This window comes from Fundulus heteroclitus, chromosome 6 (genome assembly GCF_011125445.2).
Source record: "Fundulus heteroclitus isolate FHET01 chromosome 6, MU-UCD_Fhet_4.1, whole genome shotgun sequence".
Lineage (NCBI taxonomy): Eukaryota > Metazoa > Chordata > Actinopteri > Cyprinodontiformes > Fundulidae > Fundulus > Fundulus heteroclitus.
The window spans coordinates 28,964,879-28,991,719 of NC_046366.1; the positions used below are offsets into that span (position 1 = coordinate 28,964,879).

At 44.9% G+C, this 26,841-nt stretch overlaps 1 protein-coding gene across 2 annotated transcripts in view; it reads right to left on the minus strand.

Moving 5' to 3' along the window:
• The window catches only part of zfyve9a (zinc finger, FYVE domain containing 9a), a 41,893-nt gene extending 16,967 nt beyond the window's left edge, over nt 1-24,926 (minus strand). Inside the window, exons 1-9 of one of the 2 annotated variants that reach the window (XM_012871337.3) lie at nt 24,696-24,926; nt 12,583-12,702; nt 10,150-10,258; nt 6,663-7,996; nt 5,849-5,948; nt 4,372-4,548; nt 4,102-4,265; nt 821-929; nt 357-479 (exon numbers count right to left, since the gene is read on the minus strand). In XM_012871337.3, the coding sequence (XP_012726791.2) occupies nt 357-479; nt 821-929; nt 4,102-4,265; nt 4,372-4,548; nt 5,849-5,948; nt 6,663-7,996; nt 10,150-10,219 (2,077 nt within the window). In that variant the 5' untranslated portion in view covers nt 10,220-10,258; nt 12,583-12,702; nt 24,696-24,926. Of the gene's footprint in view, nt 1-356; nt 480-799; nt 930-4,101; nt 4,266-4,371; nt 4,549-5,848; nt 5,949-6,662; nt 7,997-10,149; nt 10,259-12,582; nt 12,703-24,695 lie in introns of both variants that reach the window. The other variant, XM_012871336.3, reaches the window with a different exon arrangement.
• Nucleotides 24,927-26,841: the final 1,915 nt, after the last annotated feature.

Here is a 26,841-nt window from a genome sequence, read left to right on the forward strand (position 1 = left end):
AGCATAGGCAGAACCCGCCCAACGACGCGTCTACGTTCATAATGTCTCTGGTAAAAACCGGCTCTGCATTAAACGTGCTGCTGCTGCAGTGTTATTTCAAATAACGTCTTCAGCTAATCCATTACAAATATTTGTGCAACCGACTCACTTTTTGTGAATAGCAATAAGCTGGCAAACTGCTGTGGTCAGCATAACTTCACAGATGAAGCGCTTAGCTGCTCAAACGTTGGCATAAATGCCGCTGCAGTCCGAGCAGCAAAGAGACATAAAGAAGTCCTGTTCAGATTGTCCAGGTGGAGTTGCTTATTCCCTAAAGCTGAATGAAGCGGTGCCAGAGTGCTCCAAACACGACTCACAGTTGACAAGCTTGACCATGGCAAGAAGGTTAGCGTTGAGCACAAAGACCAGGGGGTCTGGGCCTCCCTCCTCCAGCTGCTGCATGAGGACGATCTCCGACGGCCTCTCCTCCACCGCGTAATCTGCACATTTAGAGCCGTAAAAAAAAAAAAAAAAAAAAAAACAAGTTAGAGAAACGGGGGGGAAAACAGCCGGCGTACGATAGAGACGTAGGAAGTGGCAGCTGAAGGTGGCCTGTTGTCTCGGCTTAAACAGCAGGCCACCTTCCAAGTCATTTCAACAAGGCCTCGGCGTCCCCGTGAACGCCACGCCTCCCCCCCTCTGTTGGCAATGAGTGGGCAAAACATGAGCGGTGACACAAAGGCCGTGAGGAGCACACTAAACAAACACAGACACAGCAGCAATGAGGAGGCAGCACAATGGTGAGGATGAAGGCAAGCACCTGTGATGTGGCCTCCCGTACCTCCTTTGACTCCGGTGGAGATGAGGATGGGAGGGAGCCCGTCCTCCGGGATCAGGCTGAGGGCGCTGCCCACTGGGCAGGCCGCCGGGGCGACGGGGGTGAGGGCTGCCTGGAGGGTGGAGAGGAGCGCTGTAGTGAGATGCTCGGCAGGTTAAACAGAGATGTCTTTAAAAACAGCAACACAACTTTTATCTACCTGACCTAGGTTCAAGTGTGAAGCGTTACAAATCCAACCTTAACGTCAAACTAAGCCGATTTACTGATTTCCTACAGATTAACCTGGGAGCTGCGCTGACCCGTGTTAAAGTTGAGATGACAGGATGTGACATTTGAAGGTTTAAATCCCTCAAAAGAAGGGAAGAAACTAGAGAAGCTAGAGATGCACGGATCAGGCTCTTCGTACCTGAACTGGCTTTCGGGCTTCTTTGGGGTTACAGTTGTGACTCGGATGGATTCTGATCATCTATCCTTCCTAATGCGACACATAGAAGAGAAATACGCTGCTGCGGTTTCTTTGATCGAGGACGCGGGGAGCGGCATCACCTCTGTGAGCCAATCAGGGGACAAACGGGCGACTGATTGGTGCGCCTCTAGCAGCAACTTGTCAACCAGGCAACTTTTACCATCATGTCTAAATGTCCATTTTACTTTAAACCATTTTCTAAATGGTAGCAACTAAGAGCAGAAAGCAATCAGTGTTTACAGATATACTAAATAAGCAGCAGCAGTGGGATTTATTGCACCGATCCGATATCTGGATCGGATATCGGTTCCGATATCGACTAATTAGCCGGATCGGATATCGGGTGAATGAAGCCGATCCAGGATTCCGGTCCAGTCATTTCTTTTTTTTTTTTATTAATATCAAACACAGCGATACAGTTACAGCGATCTAGTCACTTTAATTTTATGTTTGCAACGCCGGTTACGTCATCACGCAGAGCAGCAACACAAACCTCCAAAAGCACCATGGCAAATGAGCTTGCAGACCTTTTTTTTAAGCACCGTTTACGTCAAGCCTGATGCCTTTTACTCACATGGAAACGTATACGGTTCATTCATTTAATAGTAGTACCGCATCGGTATCGGACGATACGCTCAGCCCAAGTATTGGTATCGTATCGGGTTGGAAAAAACCGGATCGGTGCATCTCTAATTTATGGTTTAAACCCAAGGTTCGCTCATAAACGTGCTAGGCGATGGCGACTCCTACAAGTTGAGATCAGTGTGGCAGCCAAACATTTAGTCTCAACCTCTTGAGTCTTCTGTCTATCCGCCTGGTTCTGGTTAGTTTCTACCTCCACATGGCCTGTTTGCCAGAACTAGATCACCTACAGCAGAGGCCTGCAACCTTTACAAGAGCCATTTTTCCTATAGTCCACTTGAATTAAACTCGTTCAGAGCCACAAATGTCGTCTGGCCTTTTGAAAAAGACAAGTTCTAATTTTTGATAAAGATCTACTGTAGGAAATATCTTGTCATCGTTAAAAAAAATACCTTTTATGTGTATTTTGAGGATTAAAAAAAAAAGAAGAGAGGATGGACGGGATGTTGATATTTGTGGATAATGAGTTTCCAACATAATGAAAAATTATTGATTTAAAATTAAATATTACTGGCACTTTTAGCCTCATTCTGTTGTGAAAATCAAAAGCAATTATTCCAACAAAACTGCTAAAACCTGCATTTATTATCATTATTACCTTTAAATACCATAATAAAAATCTAATTTGTAGCCAAAGTTATCAAGAGCCACTGTAGAAGGTCCACAGAGCCTCAGGTTGCAGAGCCCTGACCTAATGAACTATAAATCTGACTGAGCTGCTCCAGAGGAGACATCACGCAGCTCCTAGCTCCGATCCTCTCAGCTGGAGCGTCAACCGGCCATAAACAAGGTCGATTCAAACTACCGCTCCCTGCAACATGAATCACCCGAACCGCTGGCATTTACCGAGCGTTTCCCTCCAAATAAAACACTAAAGGCTGCGCTTTGAAGATTGCTAGCGATCATTTTGCTGGTGCGATCCGAACAGTGACACGAGAGGGAAAGATCTGGAGCAGACCCAAATAGATGAGCCCCTTGCCCTCTGACCCAGGAGACAGGAATCCTGAAAAGGACTCTGGAGAACCATCCCTTTAAAACATTTGGTATAAAAAAAAAATAATAAAAAAAAAAAGATTATTGCTTTTGGATCCCGCTGAATTACACAGAGGTCTCTTAACGTTTTATGTTAAAAACCGGATGGGAGAAAGATGCAAATATGATACGGCTGAAGAGGAGTGGCTAAAAATAAATAAATATGTTGAACGCAGTCCGTCAACTCTAGTGAACATCTGTGGGAAGAATCTATGGAAAAACAGTTACAGGTAATTTTTTTTACTCCCAAAACTAAGCAAATAAACAAAGCTAAGCATGGTTACTGCAGGTTAGGATGGTCCTGTTATCTCCTCTGACTGGACGAACATTACTGTCTACAACCAGAGCCAACATCAGAACATCTGTACTTTTGAGGGTCAATATTTAGGAAATTTAGCAGGTGGGTTCAAAAACGGGAGATTATTACCTGCAGATTCTACAGGCTGGTAATAAAAATAAAAAAAAGAAACTATAAATTTTAAATAAATGGCTGAATAAAGAATCTCCAACAATCACCGAACGGGAAAGGAAAATACTTAGGAACTTCATAGCCTGGAGCGATTTACTTTTTTTTTTCTAAGATATGCCACCAAGAAAGGAGAAGATGGTAAATTATGTTTACCAAGATTTTTTTGGACTTAGTTAAATTAGGATCGTCCTGTTAGCTCCTCTTACTGGACGCAAACAAAACTATATGACAGAAAAAGGTTTTCTTACACCCAGATGTAACCCGTCTTTCTCTCTGGGCGCGTATCGTCTTTACCTAGCCGAGCCTAACCCGCATACTGCCAAACTTCCCGGCTGTCATGTCTGTCGGTCTTCAAATGGTCCTTTTCTGTTTTCTTCGCACCAGACGTAACGATAAAAAAACAGTTCCCACAAGGCTGTGTTGTTACACGTGTCCATCGTTATCATTAATCCGGCAGAGCATAATTAATTCATCTCAGATTCAGCGTTTCAGAGCAGCAGCGCTCGTAATTCTCTGTGCTTCGGGTCAACGCCTTTACCACGCTGCAGCCAGGATTCCCTGAGAAGGAGATCCCCGCCGACCGCCTTTATCCGCCCACATGGAAGCGAGCAATGCGAATGGAGCTAAAACTGGCAGCGTTAGTCAGGGCTGCACGCCTCTTCCTACCAGGCTCACCTCTGACGACTCGGATGTGGAGGATTTATTGGAGCATGTGGAGGCGGGCCGGGACTGGGAGGACACCGGGACGGAGGAGGAGGCTTTGGAGGAGGAGGCTGCGTCTCCGTTTGGCAGGACCCCGTCGGCGAACCACACCCGCCGCTGGTCCCGTGACAGGGAGCCTAAAAAAACAACAACAAAAAAACAGACAAACAGTAAAGTTAAATAAAAATAAAAATGTACATAAAGCTTCAGGAGAGTTTTCCCGCTTGCCGAGGAGGAACGTACTCTCGTTGCCGGGCTGCTTCAGGACCCCCACGGGCACCATGACAGTGGGAGGAGGCGAACTGAGCACCCCGGAGGCCTGAGCCTGCTGCAGGGGGGGGATGGTGGAGCAGTACTCGGCGGGGTTGTTCGGGTTCGGACTCTGACTGACTGCGGGAGCTGCCGTCTCCGCTGATTGGACTGACAGCAACACAACGCACCGTCAGCATCGTCGACACATTTCACAAATATGCAACAGCTTCCTAGCAGTTACAGTCTTAAGATGACACAAAATTTTATCTTCTTATCAGAGAATGTGAAGAAATACCCACATTTTTTAAGATAGAACTTATTTTTAACTAACTTATTGATAAGATTTTGGGTGATTTGAGGACTTTACTGTCTCCCTGTGTCAAATTACAACAAACCATTTTTTTTTTTTTTGAGGGGTGGGGGTAGGGCTGGACGATAATTCAATAACGATATATATCGATCTACAGACATATTGATGATAGAAAAAAAAGGTCAATAAATAATTCAATAGAATAACAGCTTTCCTTCCTTTTGCATTCTAGCCAATCATGTAGGTTAATATTACAGTCATTAAATCCTTCCAACCAATCACAACGCAGACCCAGGAAGCTCAGGAGCGGAACACCTGCTCAGGAGAGCAGGTGTTTATTTTTTGGTAAAAAGTTGGTTGAATAAAGGGTTGAGTTTGAATTCAGTGTTTGTGTGTTCTGTTTCTAAAAATAGGTTGCTAAGCAACAGCATAAAATGTCCAGGTGATAATTATTGATATCGATCAATATGATTTCTATTTTATCAAATAAGATTTTTTTTCTACATCGTCCAGCCCTAGGTGGGGCGGGGGTCTATTTGACGGACGGACCAACACAAAGTAGTGCATAGTTACAAAGTGCAAATTACTTTTCTTTGCACAAAAGTAAATATTAATAGATAAATAAATATTTATTTAGGCCCAATAAATCTGATTGCCTTAAATTAACATTTTGGTCAACGTTGATGCGGAGCCGGACGTCAGCTGAACGCAGGGAAGATAAAATGATTGAAGCTGCGTCCAAACTTCTGAGAGGACAATGCAGGCAGAAGTAGAATATTAACTGGTTTAGATCCGAGCATATTTATCCGTTAGAACGGCCTAGTCAAAGTATAACTGTAAATCTGATTAAGAGTACTTGGCAATAGCTGGGATTTGATGTTCAGATGCCATCCAATCTCTCTGAGCTGGAGCTACTGGCCAGCCAAGCTGATGCAGCCATCACGGCAGCAAATGTCGTCATTTCTCCCAATACGCAACTGAGCAATAATTTGTGTTGGTCAACCGCATAATAAGTCAAAGATTATGCAATGAAATGATGAAATGTGACAAAATGTGAGAAAGGTCAGGGGAGAGAGGGGGATGAGTGCTGCTGCAGGGCCCTGGATGAAGCATAGCGGGGGGGGGGGGCGACGCAGCCTTCCACCAATGCGTGCTCACCGCTGGTCAGGGCGGAATGACAGGTGACGCAGACGCGGGCCTCCTTCCTGTCCATGTAGGCCAGCCTGCACTTCAGACTGCAACACGCCGCGCAGAACACCTTGGAGGAGAGCGGGAGGAGAGCGGGTCAGAAGGAGAGAGCGGCATCATCAGCACAGAGACTGCAGAGGCCCAGGCACGTCAACATTTCTGTAAACGGGGATTTCTGGGACTGAACAGAACGGTGTGCTGCAGAGATTTAATGTGACAAGACTGATGACCTTCCTGCTGATCTGCTGCACAGTAGCCCCCCCCCCCCCCACCCCCCCACCCCACCACACGCTCCTGCTGTGTGCTCCCAAACAGCCATGCTGCTGTATCTGGCTGCCAGTGCAGGTCTCACTGCTGCTGCAGCGCCAGCTCCTCCCAGCCCACCAAGGGGCAGAGCGAGGGTTTGTTTACCGCCACGGGAAATTAAGTAGCGCTGCGGCCGGTGATCCAGTGCGGCGTCAGCGACCTCACCGTGCGTCTACGGCGGCGTGCAGACACGCGCGTGTCGGTGGCTCTGCTCTGCAAACTAACAACGGCTGAGAAGTTCCATTTTTCTCCTTCAACCAATAAAAAAAAAAAAAACTAGAAATTGAAGATCAATTGTCTTTTTTTGTTTGTTTCTCTTTTTACAAACTTTTCACCTTCACTAGAAATCCTCTTTTGGTTAAAGAATATTCTCCTTCTAAGGACTAACGGTTCACGTGTTTTAGAGACGCGGCTGTGCGTCATAAAAATGGATTTTCAAACGGGCGGACCGGTCCCGCCTGATTAAAGCGCCGCTGACCTTGCCGCAGGCCCTGCAGTGGTGCCTCCTCTTGGTGAAGGTGAACCTGACGTCACACTTCATGCAGGCCGGGGCCTGGGAGTCGGGCACCCACACAGGAGCCAGCTCTCCCAGCTTCCTGTGCAGCGCCCCCTGCTGGCCGGCCTGCAGGTCGTTGTCGGGGCTCTCTGAGGACGGCGGCGGGGCGGCGCGGGTCCCCCCGTCCCCGTTGGCGCCGGCCGAACCCTGGGCCGTCCCGCCGGGCGACGGGTCGGCCGGCGCGCCTCTGGGACAGTGGTTCTCCGTGTTCTTGTTCTTGGCGCCGAGCTGGTTCTGGTTCTGGTTCTGACCCGACAGAGGCTGGGGGATCTGGAGCTTGAGGCTGACGGGCTGCTTGGGCCGCGCGCCGCCGTAGGGAACGCTCACAGGCTGCAGCCGGCTGTTGTTGACCTTTGGTTGGTTGATGCTACCGGACCCGCCGCCGCCGTCGCTGATCTCCTGCTTGCTCTCCTCCATCTCCTTCTCCTCGGTCACAGAATCCTCCTTGGAGGGGACAGGAGAGGGAGAAAAGTCCTCGCCGTCCTTGATCTTCGGACCGCCTCCGTTCTCAACCTCCAGGCCGTTAGGAAGGCTTCTTGTCCTACACTGCTGCTCCATCTGTCCCGTTGGACCGCCTTTTCTGTCCTCCTCCTCCTCCTCCGCTCCCTCCCCTCCACAGGGAGACGGAGCGCCGTCCTCCGCCTGGACGCTTCGACTCCCACCTTCTCCGTGCTCCTCTGAACTGAAACGTTTTCCTTCCCGCTCAAAGTCCTGCGAAGCCGGCGTGTCGCCCTCATCCTTCACCTCCTCTCCGTTTTGAGCTGCGGGAGACGCATCTGGACGACTGTTTCCAGAAGGAGTCCGCCCCGGCGCCGAGCCCGTCTCGAACGTAAAGCGAGGGGCTCCGCCTTCCGCCGAGGAGGGCCTCTCGCCGGGTTCCTCCTCGTTACCGAGCTGGACGTCAGCAGGGGAGCGGGTTTCTCCGCCGTTCTCCACCGCCCTGCATGGCGTGACGGGCGGAGGCGACGGGTCGTCGGCGCCCACCAGCTTGCCGATGTTGGGCTGAGGGAGAGGCGGACTGTGGACGTCCGCCGGCCGCTCCTCCGCCCAGGACGGAGGCTCGGGGCCCGGCTGTCTTTTCGGGTCCGACGGCGAGGAGGCGCCGGACGAGTCGGGAGGCGTCTTGAAGGGGAGGGGGCTCTCCCGGGGGCTGAGGTCTGCGTGGGCCAGAGCGGGGTTCAGCGACAGCATGTGGGCGGGCGGGGCCAGGATCTGCGTCCACTTGGCGTCCGAGAGAATCGACGTGTCTGCTTCATCTGCAGGAGACAGAAGTTAGAAGTGTTAGATCGCTTTTCTAGTCAGGCGCAACTTTATTTCCTCCTGCAGCTCAACGCTTCTTGCACAAATCTTTGCAACCTTTCCACGGTTTGTCTCGTTCCGACCACATTCAGGGTGTTTTGCTGTGATTTTGTCGCGACTGACCGGAACATTTTTTGTGAAACGGACGGAAAATGATAAGTTTTAGTAATTTAAATCAGTTAAAAAAAGCTTGGTTTGCATTAGTACCCTGTAGAAGCGCCTTGTCTACGTCAGCCTCGCACATCTGGAGACTGAAATCTGAGCGACCCGATCGGCCATGTGGGATGGGCGAACGTCTGAAGATCAATTTTTCAAGTCTTGTCACATATTATCAGCTGGATTTAGGTCTGGACTTTGACTGGGCCGTTCTAGCAGCCAATCCCTTGCAGCACTGGCTGCATGTTTAGGGTCGCCGTCTTGTTGCGAGGTGAACCGTCGCCTCTTCCTCCATCACATGATTGGCTGAGTTTGCCGCCGCAGAAGGAAAGCCGCCCTCAGGCAGATGCTCCCACCTACGGAAGAGGATTAGGGCCATTCAAAAAATAAAAAGTCTATTCAATTCTGACTTTAATCTCAGAATTCTGGGGGGAAAAAAACGTCAGAATTCTTAATTCAATCTCAAAATTCTGAGTTTTTTCTCAGAATTTTGAGAAATCAGAATTCTGACTTTTCTTTCCTTTTTTTCCTGAATGGCTCTAATCCTCTTCCGTACCCACCAATACGCGTCGCTGTGGGGGTTTTATCTGCGGTGTTGGTTTTTCACTGCCTTTGCCATGAGGACGGTCTCATCTAACCAAAGGTCCTCGTTTCCACCTGTTTGCCATGTTCCTGCATGGATTGTTGGCTCGCGGCTTTCGTCCAGCCACCCCTCCATAAAGGTCCGATTTGTCGAGTGCACAACTAATCATCTTCATGCAGACAGATCCTCTACCTGAGCAGCGAATCTCCGACGCTCCTCCAGAGTTGCTTTGGACCTATAGGGAGCTTTTCTGGTGAATGTTCTCGGCTGAGGTAGATAGCCACGTCTCTGTAGCTGTGATTGATACTTAAATGACACATAGGTGGACTTTCTCTCTCTGTCTGTCTGTCTGTCTGTACTGCAGGCAGCTGGTGGAACTTGATTATACTGCATCAGAGAAAACGGGCCTGAATACCTACCTTTATGGATTTATTTTCTATTTGTAATGTAATGAAATGTGAAAAAAGGTTGTAAATAGCGCCCTGCATGCTGAGTCTTTTCTTCTGAATGGATTACTGAGAAATAAAAAAGGGAAGGATGTTTTTAAGAGTAAACCGGGAACAATCAATACAAATATTCCCTCTTTCAGGTGATGCGAGAGCTAAAAACGGCTCGGACCAAGCGAGAAAGGAGGTCAGAGGATTAGTTTGGGAAATTAGCAGAGAAATGGTGAGGAAAATGGGTTAACTGGCTGACGAGCTCCTGGGAGGAACCCCAGTTAAAGGAAACACCGACGTGTGATTCTCCTCTGATGGGATAAAACTGTCTCGTAATAGTTTGCTCACACCGCCGCGTTATTTACTACTTGGTGAGCTCCTCCCTGCGCAGGAATTCATACTAAGCTCTTCCAGTGAGTGTTGTGTACACACACACACACACACACACACACACACACACACACACAAAGGTAATCTGCCAAGCTGGATCTCTGGCTGACGACACTCAGCCAAAACACACACTGAGCTCACAGCACCCGGGTCTGTTAATCAGCATTTTTTTCTTCTTGGGATTGTTTTACATAAATCCAGGTTTAAAAAAAAAAAGAAAAGAAAAGAAAAAAAGCCGTAGTTTCTCAACAATAGTCAAGTCTGCCAACTGCACAGCTCAGCACTGCGGCGTTTACTACAAACAAACTCTGTGGAGCAACTTTCTCAAAGACTTCCAGTTTAAATTCTCCTTCTTATGTCCCAAAAAAAGGACGCCCGTCTCGTCTTGAACCAATTGCACAGTTTAACAAAATCCCACGAGCAAAAGCAAATCCAATTAGTCCCGCTCCCTGGCCGCCCGGCCCTCATTCACCTCCCTGAAATGGTTCACCTCGGTTATTTTCCACCGAGGGAGCGCTGCCGCGCCCTACGCCGGGAATCTCACCTTCGTTCTGCTCGAACTCGTCCAGCACCTTGTCCAGGTTGAAGGCCTCGGCTTGGAAGTAATTCTCCATGGGTCAGGAAGCTCCACCCTGCCGACGGCCGCGGGGAACCTGGGAAACACAGAGGAACCTGTCAGGGTAGCCGTGTTTTTCTTATCTTTACTCAGACACGGGTGCATCCCAGTGAGCTAGAACAAAAAGTAAATAAATAAATAATCATAAATGTAATTAATTAGATTTAAAAAAGAAAGTTGTATGGATTCATTGCACACGGATTGACTCGTTTTTCTGGAGTTAATTACTGTCAGTATTCACGATTATGGCTTACAGCTAATGACGAGGCGATGACCTGTGGCACAGCGGAGGTGTTCAGGAAGTAGATGCCGACGCTAGCAGTGGCCTTCAGCCATAAATATTCTACATAGGGCTGGATGATAAAATAGAAATCATATTGATCGATATCGATAATTATCAACAAATTCAAAAACATGCATCTGTAGTGCGGCCCTGGCCATTTTATGCTGCTGTTTAGTGACCAGTTTGGAGATGAACAGACAAACGCTGAATTCAAACTCAACCCTTTATTCAAACAACTTTTTACCAAAACTACAAGTTTTTAAAAAAGAAAAAAAGAGCACGTGCTCTCTGAACTCTTTTGAAGGGGGCGGAGCTTGGTGACAGAGCGTTCCTGGGTCTGTGTTATGATTGGTTGGGAGGATGTGGCGACTGTAATATTAACCTACATCGCTAGAATGCAAAAAGGAAGGAAAACTGTTATTCTATTGAACTTTTTATTGACCCTTTTTTTCCTATCATTGACATAAGGCTATCGATCGATATAAATTGTTATTGAATTATCGTCCAGCCCTAATTCTATGGGATTTGGGTCTGACTGGTTCACTGAGCACAGTAACACAGGGGCCGGTACCAAGCCCAGCAGGAAAAGGAAATCAGCATTTCCACAAAGCTCGTCAGCAAGAAGGAAGCGTGAAGCGGCGTAAAAGTTGCCTGGTACTAGATGGGCCGCTCAGTGGAGCAACACCAGCATCCCACTGGAGCCCACAGCAGCTCGGGCCGTCTCCCTCTCCACTCTTCCTCCACACGCTGGGACTCTGACTACCGAACACAACGGCAGATTTCCTTTCATGTGAAACAGGCAGAGCGACGGTCCAGTCATTTTTTTCTGACCGCCTGTGACTCAGGAGTAACTCAGCGTGTGTCGTCCGTACCTCCTGTAATGGAAACATCCGGGTGTGGTCCTTCCTGAAGCACCGACTTCAGCCACTAAGTTCTTTACTATACATGCTGCACTTCTTTCCACCAAGTTTTCCATTGATATTCTTGGCTGGATCCTGTAACCGGCCGACATCTTTAACAATGAAGGAGGATTTTAGGTTTTCATTAGATGCAAGACTCCCAGAAATAACCCCCTGAAGTATATCATTCTGGTGATAAATCATTTATATATGACTTTTTCAACAGAAATGATTATATAAATGAAGTTTTGGATTAGATTCAAATTCACTGAGACACTTGAAAATGTTTTCCTGTGGGCTAAACAGCAGCAGCTCCCTCTTCGTTTCTCCTACCTAACAGCAAAAGAAAAAAATCGATCCCTCGACCTCTTCGTCGCTCGTTCTCTCCGAAGCAGACGAGTCAATCAGATCAGAGATTACACAGCTAAAAAAGAAAAAGGAACCCTGGAAGCGGAAAGCTGTACCGGTTCCTTATGATCAGCAAAAACCCAGCAAAGCTAGAACCAGCGACCGCTTTACAGCCGGCGTGCCTGATCCTTTCGGTCCAAGCCCTCCAGAAAAAAAGCTTGATGGTCTTTTTATCTCAAGAAATTAAAATTCAAAAACTGATTTGATGATTGTTGCTACAGTCCTGTTTGCATTTGCCTCTGGGGGCAAAATAGATGAATAAAAATCAACAGATTTGTCATATGACGTCATTTTAAAACAATTCGGGTTCAGATAGCAATGCTCCTTTATTTAAATAGTCCCTAACATTCATTAATATTTATTTGAAGTTCTTCTCCTTTTTTTCGTAAGATTTCTAATTTGCTTTCATACAATAAAAACAAACACTCAGCTTATTTACACAGTAAAATAGCAGGCGATATAATTCAATTCAATTTTATTCATATAGCGCCAATTCATGAAGCATGTCATCTCAAGGCACTTTCCAAAGTCAAATTCAAATCAGATTATACAGATTGGTTAGAAAAAAAATGTCCCATATAAAAAAGGAACCCAGTTGATTGCATCAACATCATCATCTTGACAAACAGCATTCACGCCTCGCGTAGAGCCACAGGGAGAGTCGTCTGCATTGTTGATGGCTTTGCAGCAATCCCTCATACCGAGCAAGCATAAAGCGACAGGTATATAAAGTTTATACCCTATAACCAAATAAAGAACGTAGCTCCTCACCTGCACAGAGGTCCTACTCTGCAGCCCCAGGTGGTGGATTTTTCTTCCTCTGGCGCAGCGATTCCTTGCTCTCGGTTTCTGCCTTCTTCACCCGGTCTGGCAAGCGCCCAGCGCCTGCACCTGAGACACGAAGAGAGGGAACACCTTGCAGTTTAGAGCTCGTTCTCAATCCGTGTTGCAACACCTGCGGCTGGTTGTCTCAGTGCGTCAAACCAGCTGCGTGAGTAATACTACAGCCCCAGGCAGCCGGCCACTGCTCACAAAGCATCTTCAGGAGGTTTAAGATGGCGGGGCGTTTTCCTCATAATGCAATAAAAGCACATGTGGATTTGGCAGCAGTTGTCCGCCTCGTGATTTGGGTCATGCGTCTTCCCAAACACAAGCTGCCACAGCCCATAGGGTCCACTCTGCCGGAGCAGAAAATCTGCGTTCTGAACACGCAGAGGAGCTTTAAACCCCGGGAAGACGAAGTGAGGGGCTGCGGCCCAACAGGACCGGTCCAGATGAGACCCACCGGAAGAACCCATAAAAAAACAAAACAAAGGATTACTTAAAAAATAAATAAAATAAAATAAAATAAAAATGGGTATTCAAGATGTGAATTTGTGTCTCTAACAGTTGAAGAAATATATATATTTGTATATATCTAAGTTTCCACATGTTTTTCACGCCCAGGATCTAGAATTTAGATATTTTTTTCTGTCTTTTTTTTTTTTTTTTACCGCACCGTTAACGAACGGACGGCTGACATAACTAACTGAAAGCTGTGTCGCTCCCCTGTACCGTCAGCTTCTTTGCACGCGCGCAAAACCGAATAACTTCTGGGAGGGAAATTTTTCTTCTTTTATCTTATTTTGGGTGGGATGTATCTTGTTGTGTTTTGTTGTAATTGCGTGAATATTGCACAATTTAAAAAGGCAACAACAAAAATACAGGGGGGGGGGGGAGGTTAAATCGCATTTCAGTGGACGCTCTGACTGCTCTGAGCATGCGTAATGATCGCATTACACAGGGCAAAAGCGTTAATTCATTTGAATATTTATATTTTCTCCGAACTTAACTGTGCACGTCGACAGCGTTGATCACATAATGGATCCGTTTGCAGTCTTCGGCCAACTGCAGCTTTGTTTTTGCAAGAAATAAACGATATGGCTGCCGTAATAACAAGGTCTCCTCCGTCTGTGACGGGTCCACCAGAGGACGCGTTGATGGCCTAAATACCTTACAGCTCACTCCAAGTTCAAATATATATATATATATATATATATATATATATATATATATATATATATTAGGGCTGGGCAACGATTAAAATATTTAATCGCGATTAATCGCCCTGATTAATCGCGATTAATCGCGATTAATCGCATTGTATTTTCAAACTCCAAGAATGAATTCAAAAGTAGTGTAAAGAGCACTTTTATTTTAATGTTCTGCTGCCATATGAACAAAAGTGTTGTAACATTTGTAGCACTTATTTTATACTGGATATTTTCAACCCATCTATTGAATTTAGTGCACTAGTTGATCTTTTCTTCATAAGAGAACAAGCACTGCAGCCAAAATATGGCCTTTTTTGACCTGCTGTATATTAGCCAGTCCCTAAGCTTGATGTATCATGAAACTGTTGACCTTTTGGGTTTTGTGGTTTTTATTTTATTATTACAATTTAATAATAATAATAATAATAATAATAATAATAATAATAATAATAATAATAATGTTATGTTCAGTGTTTTTTCGCTAATCCACCTCTTATATATTTCAATCCTTATGTAATTTTGTCTGTGTTGTGTGCACCTGCCTGTTGCTTTAATCCTATTAATTTCCCCGTCGTGGGATAAAAAAAGGATTAGCTAATGTTATCTTATCTTAAATAACACTTTTTAATATATGTACTGGGTTCTTTCAAGGTCTTAATTACATGTTATGTGTGGGCTCCAGTAACATCCATCCATCCATCCATCCATCCATCCACTGATCTACCTGGATGTTCCCTGGAGGACTGAAACGCCTCAGTCAGAGACATCAGTCTGTGGGTCTGTCGGGGCAATGAGAGAAGTTTCGTCTCCTCTCTCCGTTTCTGGGGCTCGACGTTTTCATGTTTTTTCACGTGCTTAGAGAAATTTGTTGTGTTTCCACTGAAATGAACCGGCTTTTTACAAAACATACAGCTTGATTTCATTTACGGTATTAAAATAAAGCCGAACGGTGCTACTTCCTCTGTTCATGTTTTTTCGCTGCTGCGTTCTCTCTCAGCTGTTTGTGTATTAAGTTTGTGTGAGAGCTGAGTGCGCGGGCCAGGCTGAGCCTGCGTGCTGATTGGCTGGCGCCGCTGAGCCATGTACGAGAGGGGAGGGGGAGCGGGAGGGCTGCCGTGACAGCGCGCTGCAGTCAGCGTGCCTGCTGACTGACACTGACTGAAAGCTGACATGCGTTAATGCGTGATAAAATAAATATCGCCGTTAATAGTCTAATGAATTAACGCGAAATTAACGCGTTAACTTGCCCAGCCCTAATATATATATATATATATATATATATATATATATATATATATATATATACACACATACACACACACACATCATTTCTTTTTCATACAAAATAATGGCAGCCTTTACAAAGTGAACCAAAGCGTTTTGTTGGAAAGGATGGAAATACTTTTTCCATCCTTTTTGAACTGATAAAGTGCATTTAATGACAGGAGCTAGCGGTGCAGATCGGGTAGTGACGAGCAGGATGGGAGGGTGGATAAATGAATGGAAACAGTCTGAGAAAACATCACCACTTTTCCATTTGCCTTCGTTTTTCTAAACTTCTCCAGGACTGAAAAATGCCAGGAAGAGCCTGGTTTCTGCAAAAGTCCATAAAGTCATGTATGGACTCAGTGAAACTACAGAAACATAAAGATGTTTTTTACCTCGTTTCCTGAGAAAATAACCGTTATAACGTATTTCAAACCAAAGCATGCTGAGAAAGAAAAGGACACCAGTTTGTATTTTCCCCATTCAACGTATCGATGTCACTGACTCAGAAAGGACACGCTACCCAATCAGCACGGACCACTGGCACACAGCACATCAACGGGCTCCTCACGTGCGTCGCAGCATCTCGTACGCCACCGGCCGCCGCGACCTTGACGAGGCGATGGGAGTCGGGAACGGAGAGGAGGCCCGACGTCTGAACCCCCCGTCCGGACTGTCCTCCGTCACACTGAGACCTTGGGAGGCGGGACGGGATGAGACAGCGCGAGCGTGGCTGCAGATGAGCAACGCTCAGCCTGATCTCCAGGGTCATCCTCATAAGGACGAGAGCGAACGGCACTCTGCGGCGAGACGGCCTCAGAGAGAGAGACTTGGAGATCCTAGAAATGGTTGGAACTACGCCCCATGTAGACATATTAGTAAATATATTGAAAGCTTAGGGGCTGTGGGTCTTTGGACTTTTTGAAAACCGTGGTTTGACTACACGCTGGTTGGAGATGTTCCTCTAGAGCTGGACGTGGGAGGAGATTCAGAGGAGAGTTCCCAGCCATAACACTGGATGAAAGCAATTAAACAACAAGACGTTAGCGCATAAAGTTGATTTAAATGATTACGGCGTATTGGAAAGGTCATTACTCGGTTTATTCTAAGCGGAGGCGTTAAAGTGAGCAAATTGTTCTATTTTCTACGCAGAGATACTTGCTTAATACAGTCGGAAACCATTATTTACATAAAGAGCGTTTAAAGAAAAAAGAAAAAAAAGGCCACAAAATCATCTTTTATGCTTTTGGACTCCACTATTAAATTAGACTAAACATTATCTTCACCCGAACAATAAAAGATTCACCGGAAGTAAGATTACTATGCCTTTAAACCATTTTAGGAGAGCCCAGATGCTGATGTCACACCATTTAAGCTTCTGATTGGTTCATTGACAACATCTGAGTTAATTAGAGTCCGGTAGGGTCAGACAATAATTCAATAATATATAACTATTGACAGACGGTGAGATATATATATATATATATATATATATATATATATATAAATAAAGGGTCAATAAAAAGTTCAACAGTTCTTCCTTGTGCATTCATGTAGGTTAATATTACAGTCATTACATCCTCCCAACCAATCACAAACGCTGAACCAGGAACGCTCCGTCACCAAGCTCCGCCCTCTTCAAAGAGCTCATAGAACACTTGTTTATTTTATGTTATTTTTCTAAACCTGCAGTTTTGGTAAAAAAAAAAGTTGGTTGAATAAAGGGTAGAGATTGAATTCAGTTTGTGTTCGTTATCTAAAATCAGGTCATTAAGCAACAGCATAAAATGGCCATGGCTGCACTGGGGGGTGGAGGGGGGACTTCCAAATCTCTCTATGCTTCAGTCTTCTCAAGGCTGCGGTTATCCTGGTTGCTTGCGCGCCTTTTTCTGTTACACTTTTTCCTTTCACTCAACTTTCCGTTAGTACACGTGGATACAGCGCTCTGACCAGCAAGCTTCTTTAGTCGTGGCCTTTTGGGGCTTAACCCTCGGTGAGGAGGATGTCAATGACTCTTAGCTGCACGACTCTCAACCCAGCAATCTTCCCCATGAGTGTGCAGCCCATAATTTAACAGCTGAGTATTAAAAATATGTTTCTAATTGCAGTTTTCATTACCTGCAAGCCATAATCATCAAAGATGAAACTATGAAACGTGATCGTCTGCATGTTATGAATGTATAGGATCTAGGAAATTCAGTTTTTCTACTGAATGAGTAAAAACAAAAGTTAACTTTTCAGTTTAATACTTAAGTGCACCTGGAAGTGAGTGCAGTTTGTGGAAAGCAAAAGACAAAAAGAGAAAAAAAAAACAACAACTTGGCATCCTCTGTACTGTGCGACCATAAAGCGAGCCAAAGTCTTGTTCTCGCTGACCTCAGCTGAAGCCTTTCCTTTGCAAACTGAAGGAGTTCTGCACCACAAAACAATCGAAAACATCCAAAACACACAAAGATGCAACTCCGTGGAGACAGGAGCACAACCCTAATTAAGGTTTAATTACTCTGCAGAGATGCTGAATAATGCATCTTTAGCCAAAGTGCATGGCGGAGTTGTATTTTTAGACCAGTAAACTCACAGGAGGCTTAAGTTAAAGTAATGAATAATTTCAAAGTCGCTACCAACACGCTACACTGTTCCTATACGGGTTATAATTATAAGTCCTGCTGGGTCTCACGACACTAAACATTTAACGTTAGATTTGTTGATCAAGCTGCAAAATGTCAGATTCTTCAAAATCTACATCAACATCTGGGGTGACTTGAATCTTTCTCTTTTTACTTGTGGAAATGTGATTCCCTCGTCAAAACAGCACACCAGAAAATATTCCCCCCATACATTTTTGTCAATATCTTGGCAAAAGAACACAAATGAGAATCTCTGTGTGAAGAGAAAATAATAATAATAATAATAATAATAATAATAATAATAATAATAATAATAATAATAATAATAAGTATATGTATAAAAGGAAACAAGAAAATAAATATTACTCTAGCTCGATCAACCCATGAAGAGAAGTGGCTCATTCAGGCTGTGAGAGAGAGAGCGAGGCTTGACGAAGACAACAGGAAGGCTGAAAGGAGTCCAGCCAAGTTGCTGATTAATCCTTTAAATCAGGGGCGTCAAACTAATTTCTATATTGGGCCACTTTGGCATCATGAAGTCATTTAAAGGGCCGGTTGCACCTGTATAGATGATACTTTTGATTTCACAATTTCATTTCAGTTCACATAAAAATTTAAAAACTTTCACAGTAATATAAATTAGCACCCGTAGGCCCGTTTTAACAGTTTATTTGCAAATAAAGTTGATATTGATGAGTTAAACTTTAAACTCATCAATCTGCGTCACTTTTACTCTTTTTGAACATTTCTGGGTTGTTTTTAATGTGTTGTGGGAAAACTGACATCTAGTGGCAGGATGCTGTTACTACACTGTTAAAAACTAAAATCGAGATTCGCTACAGGAGGCTCAGTTTCAGCCACTTTATACACTTTAAAGAATATATTTACCTCTACTTTATGACGTGATGTGCCTTTTTTTGGCTCTTGAGGGCCGGATAAATTGCCCTGACGGGCCAGATTCGGCCCGCGGGCCTTGAGTTTGACTCGTGCTTTAAAGGCTTTCACTCTCTTTCAATCATAACACATGCAGAAAAACCTGGGAAACTCGCAAGCTAGCAACTTGACTGATGCTAGCCTTGCTAATTGCTGATACAAAATGCTCGACTCAAACCTTTTACGATTTAACTTCATTAGAGTATTAAAAAAAAAAAAATTTGTTTCACACATTTCATGGTGTCGCTTCTGCTCGAAATAATCATTGACAGCTCAAGGCAAATAAAAGCGAGAAAGAAAATACTATGACTCTCCGGAGTTCTGCGTTTGTAATGTTCTCTTCATCGTGAACGTGATTAGTAAAAAAAAATTAAAAAAAGCAAGAGACAAAAATCTGAATCTCTAGACAGACCGGCCTCAGTTCTGCTCAGGCGGCATCCGGTGGGGGTGTGTTGGGAAATCTGTGGAAAACCTCCAGCGCAGAGCCGGCTTGTGGTGCATCTTACAGAAAAATGACCGATCACTCATGCTATGTGTAAATTGTAAACTTCTGCGATGATCTTCACTCCATTCAGGCGCGTCTTAAACGGGCAACGAGGCGGAGGCTTTCAGAGGGAGCTAGGAATGTGAGCATGATGAGCCATGGTGCTGAAGTCCTGCTGAGCGTCCTTGGATGACCTTTAGGGGCTGATGTCAGAGCAGCAGGGAGGAGCTCTGCAGGCGTCGCTGCTTCTCTTAAAACCAGACAGACCAGTGGCAACAAAGGATGACCAGCAGTTACCATTTTTATGGGCCTTTAAAAATCATACTTTCTAGGATTTTTCCAGTGAAAGCTAAAGCCTGAGTGTGTCTGATGATCAATTGTCTATTGGTGTATAAATTCTGACCAGAGATCGACCGATACAGGTTTTTTTTTTTTAAGGCTGGTGCCGATTATTTTGACATCAGTCTAACCGATACCCGATATTTGCTGCCGATTTTTTTTTTTTGGGGGGGGGGGGCAGATTCTTTAAGCCAATATTAGACTTAGTACCACATTCGTATATTACACGGTTATAATAATACTCTCCTGGATACTGTGAATCGCACACTGTCTATTTCCCCTGCATTGTTTACATTGTTACATTGTTTACATTTCAATTGTTTACATAAATCGCTGCTGCATCTTTATCCTGGAATTTAGTGCAATTTATTGTGATTTTTTTAAGCTGTATGCAAACGAAATTTCGTTCTGTACGCACTTTGTGCATACAAAATGACAAATATAGCTGTCTAAGTCTAAGTCTAATTCAAAAAGATCGGCCGGCCACTAACTGTGACCCCAAAGCAGGAGGTGGGATCTAAAGGCAGAGCTTTAGATTAGGGCTGGACGATATAGGAAAAAAAGCCTATAGATAAAATAGAAATAATGATTAATATCGATATTTATCAACAAATTCAACCCCGCCTCTCGCCCATTGAAATGCTGGAGATAGGCACCAGCAACCCTCGCGACCCCAATAGGGATAAAGCGAGTAATAAAATGGATGAATGGATGAACAAATTCAAAATTTATATCTTAAGTGCAGCCCTGGTCATTTTATGCTGTTGCTTAGCGACCTGTTTTTAGATACCGAACACACAAACACTGAATTCAAACTAAACCCTTTATTCAACCAACTTTTTACCAAAACTGCAAGTTTTTAAGAAAGAAAAAAGAACATGAGCTCTCTGAATTCTTTGAAGGGGGCGGAGCTTGGTTCCTGGGTCTGCGTTTCTGATTGGTTGAGAGGATGTAGCGACTATAATATTAACCTACATGGCTAGAATGCAAAAGAAAGGAAAACCATTATTCTATTGAACTTTTTATTCACCCTTTTTTGCTATCAACTGATATATATATTGTTATTGAATTATTGTCCAGCCCTAATTTAGAAACAGTTGAATTTTGGAAAAACTTAACTAGTTTTGTAACTAGCTAACAGGTAAGCTAAAGTAAGAGACGCAACAGGTGTTGAGTGATAATACTCAACAAATGATTTTGGTAATTTTTCTTCCCCCTCATGAAAAGGCCGGACTTATGCGAGGACAGGGATCTGACTCCTGGACAGAAGGAAGTAAAGAAAGAAGGAATGACGGATGAATGGATGGATGGATGGATGGATGGATGGATGGATGGATGGATGGATGGACGGGCAGAAGCAACCTCGTCTCTGAACAGACACTTCCTTCAGAAACCCGGGCCTTTAACCTCCACACTTCTCCACACTTCTTCCTAAAGCAGCAGGAATGCCGGGTCGGCAGGTTCACATCCTGCTCGGCGGCGCGTTCAGATCCAGAACGCGACGCCAGACGGCGGCCACTGAGGGCGGACAGAGGAAACCTCAAACGATCACTTCCTCCGTTTGAGAGCGGCCTGACATCACTTTCTAACAACGCCACCTCATGACTGAGCGACGCGCAGATTATGTAACGGCGGAGCGCTCTGGGTGTTTTGGTGTTTTCTAGGCGTGTAGAAAAATAAAGAAATCACACGAATAACAGCAAAAAAGGTCACAGGTGGGGTTGGAAAAGCTAAATACGCAGACACTTTGAGAGAAAGGAAGAAAAACTCAAGACGGGACAGAGAGAAGAGCAGAAAGAGTTGCTCTGAACTGTCAGGAAGGATTATGAGCGCTGCGCTTTGAGCTGCGATCTACTCTGACCACCTCAGCTTTGTGATGGTTTCTGAACGCGGACAGTGACCCGCGTCTGGGGACAGCAGCCCGTCTGCGGGCGGCCGCCTGTCGGATCAGTCGGCTCAGTGAGCCTCTCTGCGTTTGAAGATGGAGGTTCAGTGTCGTCTTCCCTTGCTCCAGGTGGAAACCCTTATCAGATATCCGACTTATGTTTCAGCTCCTGAAAGAACTGCCAGGGGAGATTCAGGAGAGAGGGACGTCGTCCTATTTAAGGCGAGAAATAAATTACATTAAATCTGCTTTGATGAAAAAACGCGTCAGAGTTGCAGGGGTGGCTTGGCGGCAGGCCCTGGAATCGGCCAATCGTGTTTTCTCTGGTCAAGCGAGCTGCTTTCTGTCCAGCCTGTGTACGGATCTAACGTGCGTTAACTAGACGGGTCAACGGGCTGAGCGGAGCGTTTAGAGCAAGGGTGTCAAACTCAAGGCCCGCGGGCCAAATCTGGCCCTTCAAGGTAAATTATCCGGCCATCGAGAGCCAAAAAAAGGCATATATCCTTTATATAGTGTATAAAGTGGCTAAAATTGTGCCTCCTGTAAGTATAACTCACCCCAATATCAACTTTTTTTTTGCAGATAAACTGTATAAACTGGGCCTAGGAGTGCTACTTTTATGTTACTGTGCATTTTTTCTACTACTGTGTGAACTGGAACGAAATTATGAAATTAAAAGTATCGTCTCTACACATGCAAGCGGCCCTTTTAATGACTTCATGATGCCAAAGTGGCCCCATATAGAAATGAGTTTGACACCTCTGGTTTAGAGGCTGGAGACGCACGGCGGTCTTCGTGTAGCGTCCTGAGAATGACTTTCAGGTAAAACCTGAGCAGAAACGGGGAGAAAACGTTCGTTTTGTTTAGGCCGATCGCTACGACAAGCTGAGGCGCAAATGAGAAGAGGAAAAAAGCAGAAGCTGCTATGGGCCGATAAGGACAGAAATCTGATGTTAGACTCGGGAAATAAAACTGTGATCAGTTTTATTTTCAAACTTTTTTTTTTTTTTAGCGTGAATGGATAGAAGGACTAATAGCTGTACGGAAGAATATTTATGCCCAAAATGTCTGTAAGCTGTCAGCGCTGTGACAGAAGCCAAGTGTCTGGGTTGTGTACACAATCATGGCCGAATAAAGACGATGCTGATGGACAGACGGCGGGACGGACGGACAGACGGACGGCGGGACAAACAGATTAATAAACGGATCAATAAAGGCCAGAAGAACAAATGGAGTGAAAAGCGGATGGACAAAAGGGTGGACGGACGGACGGATGGAGGGACAAAAGGGATGGACAGAGGGACAGAAGGGTGGACGGACGGATGGAGGGACAAAAGGGATGGGTGGATAGAGGGAGGGAGGGAGGGACAAAGGGATGGACGGGAGGATGCATGGAGAAACAAAAGGGATAGGTGGACAGAGGAAGGGACAAAAGGGACGGACTGAGAGACAAAAGGGATGGAAGGACGGGTGGAAGGACGGACGGCAGGACAAACGGATTAATAAACGGATCTATAAAGGCCAGAAGAACAAATGGAGTGGAAAGCGGATGGACAAAAGGGTGGACGGACGGATTGACAAAAGGGATGGACACAGGGACAAAAGGCTGGATGTACGGATAGAGGGACAGAAGGGATGGGTGGACGGATAGAGGGATAGAAGGGATGGGTGGATGGGACAAACGGATGGACGGAAGGGACAGAGAGACAAAAGGATGGATGGAGAAACAAAAGGGATAGGTGGACAGAGGAAGGGACAAAAGGCAAGGACTGAGGGACAAAAGGGATGGATAGACAGACAGAGGAAGGGACAAAAGGATAGACAGACGGAGGGACAAACAGGACTGACGGAGGGAGGGACAAAAGGGAAGGATGGAGGGACAAATGGGTGGATACACGGACGGAGGGATGGACGGATAGAGGGATAGAAGGGATGGGACAAACGGATGGACGGAAGGGACAGAGGGACAAAAGGATGGATGGAGAAATAAAAGGGATAGGTGGACAGAGAAAGGGACAAAAGGGATGGAAGGACAAACGGACAGACTGAGGGACAAAAGGATAGACAGATAGATAGATAGATAGACAGATAGACATAGATAGATAGATAGATAGATAGATAGATAGATAGATAGATAGATAGATAGATAGATAGATAGACAGACGGAGGGACAAACAGGACGGACGGAGGGAGGGACAAAAGGGACGGATGGAGGGACAAATGGGTGGATACACAGACGGAGGGATGGACGGCGGGACGGACAAAAAGATGGAGGGACCTGAAAAGCAAATCTTTTTCTATATTCAATTATTTTTTTCCATGTCTATGCAGATGTGAAGAATAGTTGAATAAACTTCCAAAGTTTGCAGACAGCTGGGGAAGCCCAGAGGCTCTCCCTCCGTCTGAAACCTACTCGCTCTGCCTCCCTTCTCAAGTCCCCGGGCTGAGCCTCCGTGCCAGGCCGCCTTTCTGCACACACCCCGTTAACCGGGAGCCCGGTGGCCGCAGGGGGGGCTCGGCTCCATCCAACCAACCAACCCAGGGAGCACGGAGGTGACCATTAGCCTGGGCTTATGTAACCACCGGTGACACCGCAGCTCTGCCTGCAGGCCGAGCCCCGCATCCCTGCGCGAAAAATCCTTCACAGGTGGAGCAGGTAAACAGGTGGGCAACGAGAACCGCCGGGTCCCGTCGACGCCGAACCGGAACGCGGATCCGCTACAGTTTGTTGTGTTGTTAGCCTTAGCTGACTTTATTCACATCTGCCGCGTCCACCACAAAAAGGCCACGTACCAGTTTCCCCGGCAAAGGTGGCGTTAAAATAACCAGGGGACATAAATACAACCCAGATGCAGGTTTGGAGAGACGAGCAGCGGGGCTGCAGCAGACGAGGCGGCCGGGCTCAGCCCCGGTGATTCAGCGGGCAGTCGTGCGCGGAGCGGCGGCGGAGGCTCGCTGCTCCCGCGGACGCTCGCGCCGTCACCGACTCGGCGGTTGGAAGACTACGGCAATAACGGTTATCCCAAAAAACGGCATTTTCCTTTCTTATATATATATATATATATATATATATATATATATATATATATATATATGCCGGCACTGTGGCTACGGCTTGAAGAGCAACGGGCAGCGCGTTGTGTAAATGGCGTAGAAATCGGAGTTACCGTTACGACATCTTTTTCGGGATTCCTCTCACTTTCGGACCGTAAAACACCGTCCGCTCACTTCGCTTGACACCAAGTTGCCGCCGCAATGGCGGTTTGAGAGCTAAACGGAGCGGCGACATGTCAAAACAACAAATCCAGTTTACTCACCGGAGGAATCCTCATCCTCGCTCTCTCTTTTCTTTTTTTTTTTCACGTAGATTCCCGCGGAGCCCCTCTGTTTCCTCCCGTCATAGCTAATCGCCTTTGGGAGCTATTTTGGAGTCTCCCCCCACCCGCTCAGACTCTATCCGCCGTCTGCTCGACGCGAAACGCGCTGCTCGAAAAGTACAGCCGTTATCCTGCCGTAGTTGTGCAGAGGATCCCTCCTCCCCCCTAAGGTCCAACGCTGGGAAAATGGGGAGGAATTTTACAAGAGCCAGAATGGAGGCCTCAACTTCCGGTTTTGACTTTCAGAATAAAACCATGTCCGTTCCTCTTTTTTTTTTCATTTTTCATTTTTTAATGGGATACCCAAACAGAAAGTACACACCAGCAAAGTGTGAGAAAAATCATACCTTGTTTTTCACATTTCTTTTACAAAATAATTACATCCATTTGCAGTGTTGTATAGTAACAAAGTAAAAATACTTCACTACTGTACTTAAGTATATTTTGTAGTACTTTATACTTTTCTCGAGTATACATTTTTTTGATAACTTTTACTTTTACTTCACTATATTTCTGAACTTAATTGCATACTTTTACTCCAATACATTTTCAATGTTTGGTTTAGTTACTCATTACAAAAAGAGAAAGAGAGACTCACGCAGGCAAGTGTTTTAACCCCACCTACTGATTGACTGCGACAAAGTCGGGACTTGCCTGACCTTGTTCATCCCCACCAACAGTATAAGAAGCTGGTTCAGTAGTAAAGCAGGTTGAATTAACCCTGTTGTATAGGTAAAGCATCTAATAGCAGAGTCCTAATTTTCTTAACTAAATGATACCTGCAGGTGTATCTATTAGCAGGTTTCCTGTAGGTTAATTGGACATGGTTTATCACTTAACCATGTCCTTAGTATATACCCCCTGGTCTAAATTTTGCCTGCACTTGGTTGTTTACAATTTTAAAGTGGATAGCACTGACCTTACTTGAAGAAGGAAAACTGAAAGCATAGAAAAAGGTTGTATTTTCTGTCTAAACTTGGTCTAAATTTCTCCTGCACTTGGTTGTTTATATTATTTCAAGTGAATTTGACTTTCAAAGTTTACCAAAATCTAAAAATGTCATTCAAACTGCATTTGCTTTGTTTTACTTTTTACTTATACTTTTTATTACATTACTTGAGTACATCTATTTTTACAGTAATTTTCATACTTAAGTAAAAGACATTTCAGATACTTCAAGACTTTAACTCAAGTAACATTTCAGTCAGTGACTTGGACTTTTACCAAAGTCATATTTTGGAGAGGTACCTATACTTTTACTTGACTCTGAGATTTCAGTACTTTATACAACACTGTCCATTTGTATTCAGGAAGGTTATTGGTTCATATCCTATTCTCCAGCTCCCTCCTACAGCCAAAAAAACAACTTTGTTCGTATAATTGGTCTCTCTAAATTACCCTGAGGTACATGCAGAGGTGGGTAGAGTTGCCAGAAATTGTATCCACGTAAGAGTAGAGCTACTTCAACATATTTTCTCTCAAGTCAAAGTAAAAAGTACCCAACCAAGAAATGTATCAAGTAAGAGTTAAAAAAAAGCATTTGGTGAGAAGAGGTACTCAAGTACTGAGTAAAGATTTAAAACAACTGATTTAATATTTAAAATTGTTGCAATTGGTCAGAGAAAAATATTAAATTATGTACAAATTCTGGTACATTTTTTTTTTTTTTTTTACAAACAATAACAATTACAAAGTAACAAATTCAGGAAGAATAAACACTTTTCTAAACAAATTTTTTTCAACATAAAACTTATGAAACCAAGCAGTTAATGTATATACAGTAACTTAGGACAGTGCAAAGTATGTCCAATAACAATATCTGTTCACTGTGGTCACTTGACCTGTAAATGGCTCGATGAGGTCAGCAGATAGAAATGGGTTATGGGTTCAAATCCAGTTCTCCAGCTCCCTCCCACAGTCCAAAAACCAACTTTGTTCGGTTAATTGGTCTCTCTGATTTGCCCCGAGGTACATGCAGAGGTGGGTAGAGTTGCCAGAAATTTTATCCACGTAATAGTAGAGCTACTTCAACATATTTTCTCTCAAGTCAAAGTAAAAAGTAACCAACCAAGAAATTAATCAAGTA